Raw genomic sequence first — 12,500 nt, forward strand, 5'->3', positions numbered from 1 at the left:
CTTTTCTCGTTGCTTTGCTTTGCTCCGTCGTTGAAATAAAGGCTCTAGGGACAACCCTCAGGAGAAATACATTTTTTTCTCTCTCATGAAGCCATGGATATTTTTCTTCTTTCCTTAACTGTATGGAATCTCTGCCAAGTTTAGTTGTGATTCACAATGAGATGTCAGGCAATGTCAAATCCTTGGTTTAATTGAGAAAGTGACTGTAGACTGATGATATTAGGGGTAGTTATTATATTATAATTATTATTATTATAAGGCCACATTTCAGATCTGTCTTGATAAAGCCTTTGTCCCCATCCTAAACCACCTCAAGGACCTGCAGCTCTGATGCAGTGACTGTGGTCATGTAGATGTTTCACACAGAGAGAGTCTTATTGAGTGCATATGTGTGTAGGACAATGGATGTGGACAAAGGCATGAGCTATGTTTAGACATGTCTAGCTTACCACCAAGCTGTGATGCCAGAAGAAAATTATAAACCTTTCAGAATCACTGCTGTAGATATGCATGTCCCAGCATGTATGTAACAATGTCGGAGGGTTCTATACCGCTGGGAAGGGCGAAGAGAAGGGAAAGAACAGGCTCTCTGTGTGGTGGTGAGCAGTCGATCAATCCTCTCACTCGTCGTCTCCGATCCCTGTGCCACCCACTGGGAACTATCACAGTGTGAAGACGTGAGGCGTGACAACTGGAAGTAATCATTGGAGTCACAAAGAAAATCATGGATTCGTCAGGGTTTGGGCGACAGGAAGCCATGGTAAGACGAGTTGTCGTATTTGACACGGTGGCACAGGGTTCAAGTGAATTCTACAAACACGGCACAACTAAATTGGAGTTTGGCTTGATTAATACAAATTGTGATTCTAGAGAGCCTGGGTAGAAATCATTTTTTTGTCACATGAATAGACAGCTGATGGATGCTGGTGATTGACGTGGCCATGGCCAGACATGATTACGTATATGCCCATTAAAACGAGCATGTCTGCCTCAGTGATTGACACATGGACAAAACAGAGACCTATGCAATCCATCACCATAGTGATGCAAATGTTCACAGCTAAATTAAAAACTAACCTGTGGTGCAAAATAATTCAACCCGACTCAAATCTCAGTGGAGTTGGATTGTAAAGAGTACATTATTTGATTGGCTTGATTTCTTTTAAGTCATTAAAGAAGCACAAAGACTTAACATTTCTAGACTACTGGAGACCAAATGCCCTATTCAGTGCAGACCGCTGTTCTGAATAGAACTCTTCATCGCTGTGCATTATGATATATGATGCCACCACAGGAGTGGTTTTAATCAGCTGCCTTTATCGAGAAAGAGTGACAGGTGAGAGTTCCTCTCTCCTGAAAAATAAATTTGACCACAGATATTCAGTGTCTGTGAATGCAGTTTTGTGCTTGTAATAGGACCTGAATGGGTTGCACCACGCAAATAGAGTGAATGCTGTAAAGTACTGTAAATGCAGTTTATTGATAGTTATAGGACATAGGTTTTTTTAATTATGTACTGTATCTATATGCCATGGCACAATACAAGAATGTAACCCAATACCTCTTCTATAGTCGCCTCAGTAGGGTCTGTTATGGTCACTGAAAATTATGTTTATTGCCGGTTTCAAAGTTTCTTTGCAAGAATAAAAAACCATCATGTAAATGTAATCATAGGTAAAAGGATGAGTAATCAGAGCAAAATCATGAAACGAGATGATGAAATGACAGGTCTGGACAAATTTGTCTCTGTAAGGAAGATAAAAAATGATTGAATGCTCCAGCCTATTCCCCAAAGCCTGGGCTTTCCTTTAAAAAAAACTAGGCCTTCGAAATCTCAGCTGCTTTTATACAATAAAGAACAATTTGACATTTTTTAAAGCACATGACAAGGGGGGAAACACACACACACGTCTGTGTGCACACAAGTAAGCCTAGAAACCTAAGAAAAGGAACAGTAAATAGTATTAAATATAGTATACAATTTCAGAACACAGTTAGGATTATGATTTAAGCATTTGTGTGCTCTTTGTCTGGTCTTGCTACTTAGATAAAAAAGCAAAGATGAAGAAGAAATTAATAAGTTCAAACACAGTTTGTTTTATTCCCCAAAACATGACACCACAGGAGCAATCCAGAGACATTCATGACAGAAGATGACCGCCGGAGGAGTATCACTCATCACATGGGGTGTTGTTAGCAACAGTAAGCCCTCTATACACAACAGTGCATCCAACAGTTCTTTAGTTTGAAGGAATGGTTTAAAAATACACACAAAACAGTTTCCCTTTACAGTCAAGTCAGTAGCGCACTATCCTTACATAATACACATTCATATTTGCACAGACCACCAAGTTAAGTTCCTGGGTAGAAACTACTACTCTTTTTTTGGCAGTGTGTGTCCCTTGGCGTACGCTTATGCAAAGTATCTTTACATAAAAGCGCCTGAATGGCAAAGAGGTCCTTGAGGAGTGGCAGCGGCAGAGCAGACGTCTGAGGTTGATTGATAGTGACCGATTCTGCTGGGAGGCGTAGAGGACGGCCACGCAGGAGATCGCCGGAGTGGGGGGGAATGTACCGCAAGCGGTATCTTTACAATTATCTCCTCCTTCAGATGATGGTTTGCGGCCGTTGCCATGGAAACAAACGACCGCCATGTTCATGTGTGTGTGTGTGTGTGTGTGTGTGTGTGTGTGTGTGTGCGCGTTTATGGACAGCCAGTTGCTAATATGAGAGAGGAATGGATCTAGTCTGGCCAGAGCTGGGAAGAACTGGACTGCCTCTAAAAGTAATTTAAGCACCGAATGCATCTGTGACAAGTGTACACATCAATTAAATAACATACAATGTTCTATATGAAAAAAAAATCTATATACAATGCCTTACATGAAATAAATAACATAGGCCTACTTGCGTCACCGGCTTCACTGCAATGCACACAAGTTGTGTGTTTTGAGACTTTGTGGCGACTTTTGCCTGTTCACGACAAATGACCACCACTTACACCGAGACAGATAAAGATATGCGTACTCTTTCATTTGAACTTCATAAAGTGCTGAAAACCAAACCAAATATGAAAAACAAAGTGAAAAGCACAATTATACACTGTATAAATAATGTGCATGCAAATATAAGGAGAGTCAATCGACATAAGCCAGAGAAAGATGCGCTTCAGCCAGAGAGACCTGTGGACAGGGTTGCCATGTACTAACCGATAATCCTCCTTGGTTCTAGCCTGGTTCTAGCCCTGGTGCAACCCCACTGGCTTCTATCTTGGTGACTTGCACCTCTGAAGAAGAAACACTGCCACACACACTGCTAAAACTCTGTGCCCGACACTCCGTACCAAACATTCTCCTTACTGCCTACTTCCATGTGGCATCTGAATAAATAACCATAACCGTACCTTGTTCCACACAAGTTGTCCTTAAGGATTCCACATAACGGTCCCATCTAGCGTTTCAGGGCTCTGACTAGGTTTGCTGGCAAAACATGCTCCTTGGCCATGCCAGTGTAGATCTAGTTCATTGAGAACATGGGAGGTTGTAAAAGAACCAGTGTGGCATCGTCTTCCTGGAAACCCACAGGGAAGCCTGTGCCTGTCTGGCCTCTCTCTGCCCTTGACTAACAGCAGGTATCAAATTCGGGCAGTCAAAAGTCTGATGTTTTAAGACACGTGAGTCAAATCTAAACCTGTCAGCTGACTAAAGTAAAGATCTGGTTATAGTACTGGACCTCTTCCACATGTGGACCAAGGGTGTGTTTTCAGGAAATGTTGTTGACCACCATCAGCGTAACTAAGGGACAGAGTGTGATCACTATGCTCGTCTCTGTCGTTTAAAGACGATAGTTGCCCCGCAATAGGGAATGCATTGCAGGTTTGTCCAAGAGTTTCTATGGAAACGTATTGTGCTGTAAGCCTACTGGGGAACTGACGCTTCATTAGGAACTAACCCCCAGAAGCAGAGGTCTTTCTTTGCTCCTAAAACTACCAGACTTCCTTTTAGTAATGTAACATTTGGGCTCTAACAAGGTTTGGGGGATGTCTGGTTAACATTACCCAATTGATAATGCTGCACATGGATCTCTTTAGAGGCAGGACTGAGAGTCACAGCAATCCCAGATAAAACCCTTGACTCTAGAATGGATTCAACACAGATAAGGTCCAAACCCGTTCCAGAGTTAGTGGGATGTTAGACTGAAATCGTTCTCGGCAAAAATCCCTTTTCATCCACAGTTGCAGTGCTCCTCTACACCCCCCCCCCCTTTCTGCACTTCGGAGTTTTTGGACCATTAGCATCAGATCAGATAAGATTCGTGTTCGACTAGCGTTTGATGTTAAACGCACTTGGAAGGCTTATCTACAGAAAGGACAGCTGGACATCTTTGCACTGATGGCAAGGACAGCAGCCTTGTCATGTTCCTGAGCCCACTCTGCTGCGACAACTCAGTGTCCTTCCAGCTCTGACATTGACATGTGTACTGAATGCTGTGCAGCGCCTGGCTTTCATTAATCATGACACAGGAGTTAAGGCGGTGGACACAAGAGGAAAATGAAGGATGTCAGGTTCAGGGTTAGTCATGTTACAGGAGGTAAGGGCAGATGTTGGTGGGCTGGGCAGGCGTTGGTGGTAGAGCTGTGTGCTGAGAGGAGGAGGGGGGGGGGGTCCCTTTGTGTCTCCCTCCCCCCAGCCCTAATCCTCCTTCCTATTTACCTCAAGCACTTTCAGTCTGCTGGGGACTCTGGATTCAGGATCTGATAGGTGATTAAATACTCTGGATAGGCCTGCGGAGAGAAACAAAGTGGGATAAAAAAAAAACGGCAATACAATAAAAGACCTTGGAACAGTTCCACACCGACTAATGAGAACCAAGTATTCTGCAGAGCTGTGTGGTTAAGAGATATATCTGTTTAATGAGGGCCCTGTTCGATGGAGTAAAATGGTGTGTCAATATTAGAACATTTTGTAAATCCAATTCTACAGTAGGCCTATATTAAAGTCTCTCTCCTGGCATTGATTAAACCCTTAAAAACTCATCTCTGTATTTATAATCTTTTTTTGATATAAAAAATTCCCTGCATGGCCTTAACATGGCTTGGATGTAGCTCGACACCTTCGCCTCACTTAGTATTCGCAGATCTATGAATATACAAAAGAGTCCTGCCTTTATCCGTCTGCCTTCGGCTTGAGTAAAGAGAGTAATTTTAAAACGAATGGTTGTTCAGAGGCTTTGAGCTATGTAAAGTGCCTAGAGACCAATTTCAAATTGTTATTGGCACTTTTTAAATAAAATCGAATTGAACCGAATTTAATTTCCATTCAATTTTGTATTTATTTTCTGCTGTGTGTAGGGTCTGTCAGCCTGGCTGTGTCTGTGGTACCTGCTCTCCTCTGTAGATGACGTACTCAGCCAGAGCCAGGCCATTCACACTGGGTCTGCCCGTGACGGAGTGGTGTCCTGGGGGAGAGTGGGCCATCTTCATAGCACTGAACTGAAGGAAGGACTTCCCCAGTGTGACCCGACAGAACAGGAGATGTCTGAAGGGAGGAGAGAGAGAGGGGAGGGGCAGAACCTTGGTTAAGAGGCAGACATTCTAAACCAGATATGCCACACACACAACCAGTGTAACAAGGCAATAAAGATGGTGGTGGGACCAACAGTCTAGTTTGAGGATGTCTGAGGAGGGAAAGAGGGGTGAGGCATGACTCATTTTAAACGACTTCTACACGACTTTCTGATCAGTTTTTATTTCACTTGATGACCTTTTTCATTTGCTGAAAAATCATCCAGTATAATTTAAAAAAGCCAATATGAGATATACAGTATTATATATATGTAGCCAAAAGTACAGCAAGTGTAAATTATCTATCCTTGCATTTAGGATCAGTAGGCAAGAGAAACTACATTTCATTCCGTGTGGAAAGCCAGTGACTGGTATGGAGCTTTGGAGGTTATTACTACCCTCACCTCTGGCAGACATAGCAGGACCTGTCCTTGTGCAGGGGGCATCCGGTGCCGCCCCCGATGCCGTAAACATACTGGTTGCTCTTGGAAGAGTTCTCCGCAAAGTAGATCCCCGCGCCGAACATGCCCCCAATGTACGCGTGCCGCTCGTCAAAGCCCTTGTGGATGATGGCGTTCACGAACGGAGAGCCTACGGGGTCAAAAAACCTCCTTCATTTAACACATCCACTGATCAAAACAACACACACACACGCACAGGAAAATGTATACAGTATGAGACAAACAAAAGCTGTAAAATAGCCTCCTATCAGCAGATATGGATGGAAATCTGCATCATTTATACAAGCATTCTGAATTGTTGGGGATTTTAATGAGTAACAAAGTGCAAACTTTGGCACTTTGGAGTGTAGATAAACCACACAAACATTATTTTTGTTCACTTTCTCCCATGATCCTTAACAGCAAAAGGGCTGACCTTTATGTAAGGGTGTACATCATTTCTAAGTACGAAATAAACTTTGCTGGAGAAAAAATGGAATTCAGCGTTAAGACCGAAGCTTAAACTGGTTCATCAAAGCTACTTAAAATTCAACAGTTCCACAAAAAAACTCTTCGCTAAGGTTCTGAGTCAAACATTTAAGCTGAAGTGCAGTTAAGGACTCTAGAATGTGTTGTCGGTTCTAAAAGAGTAATTCAGTGACTGAGGTTCTTGTGAGGAGGACCTCACCATGGAAGAGCATGCGTTCGTTGGAGTGGTTGTGGTTCTCCTCAGAGACCTCCCTCCTGCGATGTGTGTAGCGCTCCCAAAGCCTCTTGTTACACACCTTCTGGATCTGAAGGTTTGAAAGAAAGACTTCATCTCATGTACAACCTCACTTAAGACATCAGCACAGAGGCTTTCAAGGTTAAAACAGTACTTATTAGTTGAAGGTACAGTGCATGATTCTGACAAACAGGTTGTTGATATTTGAACTCTACAGCCAATCAAATTACACCCTTCCATTCCATGCTACTGAAGCAACGTGTTGATTGGCTAGAATAATGTATGACTTGGTCCAAGCCACTTTGTTTGTTTCCCCATTGTTAAACATGTCTGGTTCCATGAGACTACAGCTAGGAATGCCATACTAGAACAGTGTCCATTGTCATGAGCATATATCGGACAATTAATGGAAATTCACTGAGGTAAATGAGTGAATGGCAGAAGAAGCTTACCTTCACGATGGTGTACCTGTTGAAGACACCTCCGGCGTGCCCACCATCTCTGTGTTCTGTTATCGTACTCTGCATCTGTGGGGCGAATAGGTCCATAAGAGCATTTTTCACCTACTGTACCGACACTTTGACACTTTTCAAGGTATGTTTTTATAGGCAACTAGTAGTCATTCTTGAAACATGGGACAAAACATGTCTATCAATTTATACTGCTACCAGGATCAATAATTATCATACAATTAGGAAATATCAAGGGCAGCTGTAGCTCTGAAAGACCCCTTGCCACCTCTGCAGAAAACATTAATGACAGATTGTGAAAAGTCTTATAGTTTTTGAACATTTTAAATCTTAATGTTAATATCTCCTCTGTCACAACCATGATGTCTTAACACCGTCTTCAGACTTCTAAGGAAATTATTAGAAATATTTAGCTAACTTTATTCTTATGATGTAGGTTCTGTTAGCAGCTAGCATCAATAGAAAAAAACAAAATGGCTATTACATACATTTGTTTTGTGAAAATAATACCTAATTTGTCAACACCGTCAGATGTCGACTGATGTTTAAAAAATAAAATGTTTATAAAAATAACATCTGCACTATTATTTTAGTTGTAATGCAGTAATTGATTAATTAAAAGCTTTTGTCACCACCGTCAGGCATGTGTCAACTCCGTCATAGATGTCACCTCCGTCAGATTAACGTTTTGTTTATTGGTTAATATGATACTTCATATTTATCGAGGAATTGTAGTTCATAAGTAAAATGCTATCTCTTAACAGGAGTATGTGTTTGAAACATGTCAGTAAAAATTTGTGGTTTTTGTGTGACGGTGTGGACAAAAAAAGGGAGCTTTCACCATAGTATCTTAATTTATAAGCCATGCATGACGGAATCCATACGCAATCCATGCATATGATCCATTCAAAAATATACACACAATACAATCAACCAATCAAAAATATACACACAATACAATCAACCAATCAATCAACAACATACACACAATACAACCAACCAATCAACAATATACACACAATACAACCAACCAATCAACAACATACACACAACACAATCAATATAGTACAATCGATTCACAAAGTACAGCACCTCATCCACGACAGACTGGAACTCTTTGTCGTCTGCTGCCAGGTCTATGAGTATGGTGCCGCTGTTGGCCGTGTTCAGAGTCAGGTACGGGTTCAGACCTACATAATAGGAGGCAGAGGGAGGGTAGATGAAATCACAGATTCTCATTGATATGCCTACCAAATATCTTAGCAGTTATGAAAAATAAATGACCCTGACATTTGTTATCAGATGTCTCTCCTTGCAAGTTGAGTTTCGCACATCTGATGCAAGATCCACTTAGAGAATATAAATTGATTGAATATCGGGTTTCCACAAAAATATGAATGTTCAATTCACATTCAGAGGACTCAGCACTCAATTTAAAAGCCACAAACTCACTTTGAAATCTCATATCAGATGTATAAATATTAAGTCTTAATGTGTAGAGGTGATTGTATATGTATGACTTTAAAGCCAAGCAAGTATTCAGTATTCTAAGAAAGACGCTTTTAAGCAGTGTTGAATATGCAATGAGGCGAATTAGAAGGCGGTGTGAATAAGACATGTGGTGCCTTGGCCACTGGGGAGTCTGTCTGCCATAGGCCTTGAAGACATTGTACGCTGCTCTGAGGTGAGGATAGCGTATGTAGGGATGTGGATGTGTAAGGTAGGATACTGGGTACTCGTTTGTGCACTCGGGTGAGTGTGTGTGTGTGTGAGTGTGTGAGTGTGTGAGTGTGTGTGTGTGTGTGTGTGTGTGTGTGTGTGTTTGCGTGTGTGTGTGTGTGTGTGTGTGTGTGTGTGTATGTACTCTGTGGTCCGCTCAGCAGTCTCTCCACAGCCTTGATGATTTTGTGGCGGTGGCCATAGGCGTTGATGCCGATCTCCTTCAGCTCCTTGTGACCCATCTCCACCAGCACGTCCAGAGAGATCTGACAGACAACCATGACCCGCCTCATTACCATGGCAGCTCAGAATAACTCAGAATACACACTTGTCCAAGGATAATTAACAAGTCCAATGTTTACACTCAAGTGACCAATTATGGTCTCCTATAAAGAGAGGCTGGTTTACATGATAAGGGGCATTTCATAAGAAGGAGAAAGGGAATGTGCATGCCAGGCTTCAGAGGAATACCGGCTTACAACCTTTTAGGAATTCTGTTTGGATATATTTTGTGGGCATAATCAGAGGTGCTTTCAAATTCAGTGAACAGAAGCTAACATTCAAGGCGAATGCATTTTCTTTGAATAAAATTAAATGTTTTTTTTTTATAAGCATTCTAAATTGTTCGATTTAAACTGTAAACCAGCGTCCATGTTTGTTCGCAGAGAACTCAAAGCAAATTAATCTGTTTGAAACTGCCTTTGTTTGCTATTTTGAATGCATCTCAGGTTTGCATGCATTTTAACACATGCGCGTAGGGAAATCATCGTCTATAATACATTATTTAATCAACTCATTTATTTTGTTCCTATTAGTAACCACACTGCACAAAGAAAAACCAATTAAATTCCATTAAAAAATATCAGTAGTGCTGTAGTTAAAGAGAATATGTTTACATGTTGCTGATGTGACTATGTTTACCTGCTCCTTGTCGAAGATCTCCAGCAGGTGCTCCAGGCCCAGGTTGTGAAGGAACTGGCTGATGCTCAGGTCCATTCCAGCGCCTACACATAGACAACACATGATAGTACCCGACTTTCATTGATGGGGAACGTGCAAGACCTGTCGCCCATGAACTAAAGCTATCGTGTAGCGTGTGGGAGTATTGAGGCATTACATTACATATCATATTATAACATATAATAACATCACAAGGCATTCCATTACATAAAATGAAACATATCTATCTACTAATCTCCTTCTTTCTTCTCCCCGTTACTATGTCATGACATGATTACATGACATATCGTACCATATCATCATATTATTACATGTAACATCACATAGCACTACATTTATTTACATGACATAACATTATATGAAACACATCCAGCCACTCACCTTCTTCCCTCTTCTCTATGTCCTCTGCCCCAGAGGGCTCCAGGAGGGAGGGCAGCTCAGGGAAGCTGGAGCCCTGGGTGTCCAGGGTAGAGGCGGAGGGCATCGGGGACGGAGGTGCACTGGAGGAGAGGGCGGGGGGCGGGGTGCCAACTGAGGCTGGCGCGCTGATGACCTGCGGCTTGTAGCAGGCGGGCAGCGCAGACGGGGGCGTGGCGGCGGTCAGGAGCGCCCGAACGTCGTCCGCCTGTAGCGGGGCCAATCAGAAAAAAAGGGAAGGAAAGGTCAGGTGACACAGTTAGGCCAACGGGAACAATGGGGAAAATGTGCAGGACGTCAAAAGATGGTCAGCTGGAACTTGAACATTACAGACAGCTCGCGACAACCAAAGTTCAGGCGAGAAAAGTTAGAGAGCTGCGCTGTTTATGTGTGTTGTCATCGATCTGCGCCAGACCTGGACCAAACCCATTCTTTGCAACTCACCTGCTGAAGCGCTAACTCCAGCTGCGGTTTCCAGCATTCAGCAGCTCATTAGTGAATTTAGAGGGCTGACCCACATTAACTCGGGAGAAACTTCCTCTGTTGGCGGTTGCCGTAACAACAGAGCATGACTGTGCTGGTATACATCTATTATCTCAGCTGGTATTTCTGCCATCACAGCGATCTTTTCCCGACAGCTTCTCTGAGAATTTTAATGACAATGATGGATACCAATGTACAGAATGATACTCATGCCAACCAGTTAGTGTCATTTGCAAACAACTGCCCCTGAGTAACATGGTAATTGGGCAAAAAAGTAGAGCTAAAAAAAAAAGTAATAGTAAAAAGTTTGATGTCTTGAAAACTGAACCGTATATGAAACAAAGGGTAGCTGTAGCCCTCTGGGATTCAAAATATTCATCAACCACATTGTTGAAAAATGAAAAATGCACCGAAACACCACAATTTCAGTCTAGTCCACAAAGAAAAATGCAATTTTTTTAGAGACTATATAATAATGTAGCCAGATTATATAATAATATTTTGTCGCACAGGGGCCTATTTTAACTAGCACGGTAAAAAAATATTTTTTTATACACCAAAATGAAATGACAGACACAAACATTTTTATTGAGGTACACAGTTCCACAGAAGCCAGCCTTTCTTGGCAAAAATGAAGAGAAGAATTGGAGAGAATTGTGGCATTTCAGAGAGTTTCAGAGAACTTCTACCCAGTTAGCAGGCGACCTTGGACCGATCTGACCCAAAGTGGGTAGAGGAAGTCAGAGCCCAGGCAGAGGATGAAAAGACCCTGAAGGCTACATGTGACAGTACAAGTGAGGGCACAACTAAGGGAAAGTGTGGGTGTGTTTGCGTCAGAGCCTGAGATTAATTTAGGTCAGTCTATGTAGCTAGCTGTTTTGGAAAAGTACTAAAAGTACTACAAAAGTACTACAAGCTGCACCAAATGTTCTCAAAACATACTGTATGTGGAAAGACTACCTGCTTGTGTGAACCATAAGGTTGGCGAGAGTTATTCAAGTTCAAGTTCAAGTTCAAGTTCAAGTGCTTTATTTGTCACATACACGGACATGTAGCGAAATGTAAAACAGGGTCTACGCTAGTTATTCATTATAAGCAAGTCTGTAGTCAAAAATTAATTTCAGGCTCTGACTCCCATCATGCACTGCGGTGAGACGGAGCACAGCGGCGGAAACAGCTGGGGAGGAAGTCTCTCTCTTTCTCGATCCTTCCTCTACTGGGCATCATGGGACAGGATGAGGCACATAAGAGGTAGAGGGAAGGGGATTGTGGGATACTATGATCCTCCAGTGGCAAGAACGCCAGGGTGTGAAAAATACCACAGACAGACGCAGGCACAGAATAAGAGAGAGAGAGAGATGGAGAGAGATGGATATACAAAAAGAGAAATGGAGAAAAATTAGAGAGAAAGATATGGAGAGAGAGGTGGGAGGTTTGTGGCACAAAACGACGACGCAGAACACCAGAGGCCGAGGCGGCGAGAGATGAGCGATGAATGGTACCGTGACGAGCTCGAGCGGCGCCTGTCCCTCCTGGTTGCAGGGCGCGGGGTCGGCGCCGTGGGCAAGCAGGAGCGCGCACAGCTGAGTGCGGCCCTTCTGGGAGGCCTCGTGCAGCGGCGTGAAGGCCCACTTGTCGCTGGCGTTCACACACGCGTTGTAGCGGATGAGTAGCGCCGCCACGTCCACGTGCTGCCGGGGCAGGAGGACACGAGCACACCCACA

The 12,500-nt window shown here is 42.8% G+C and overlaps 1 protein-coding gene across 3 annotated transcripts in view; it reads right to left on the reverse strand.

Moving 5' to 3' along the window:
- Window positions 1–3,661: 3,661 nt before the first annotated feature.
- LOC105891179 (poly [ADP-ribose] polymerase tankyrase-2) overlaps window positions 3,662–12,500 on the reverse strand; it is a 29,211-nt gene continuing 20,372 nt past the window's right edge. For 2 of the 3 annotated variants that reach the window (XM_031560841.2, XM_031560842.2), the window contains 10 exons: window positions 12,279–12,467; window positions 10,258–10,501; window positions 9,838–9,920; window positions 9,062–9,182; window positions 8,290–8,387; window positions 7,180–7,254; window positions 6,692–6,797; window positions 5,968–6,154; window positions 5,381–5,537; window positions 3,662–4,783 (listed from right to left, as the gene is read on the reverse strand). In XM_031560841.2, coding sequence (XP_031416701.1) covers window positions 4,724–4,783; window positions 5,381–5,537; window positions 5,968–6,154; window positions 6,692–6,797; window positions 7,180–7,254; window positions 8,290–8,387; window positions 9,062–9,182; window positions 9,838–9,920; window positions 10,258–10,501; window positions 12,279–12,467 — 1,320 coding nt within the window. In that variant the 3' untranslated portion in view covers window positions 3,662–4,723. The remainder of the gene's footprint in view (window positions 4,784–5,380; window positions 5,538–5,967; window positions 6,155–6,691; window positions 6,798–7,179; window positions 7,255–8,289; window positions 8,388–9,061; window positions 9,183–9,837; window positions 9,921–10,257; window positions 10,502–12,278; window positions 12,468–12,500) is intronic. The other variant, XM_031560843.2, reaches the window with a different exon arrangement.

This window comes from Clupea harengus, chromosome 23 (assembly GCF_900700415.2).
Source record: "Clupea harengus chromosome 23, Ch_v2.0.2, whole genome shotgun sequence".
Taxonomy (NCBI): domain Eukaryota; kingdom Metazoa; phylum Chordata; class Actinopteri; order Clupeiformes; family Clupeidae; genus Clupea; species Clupea harengus.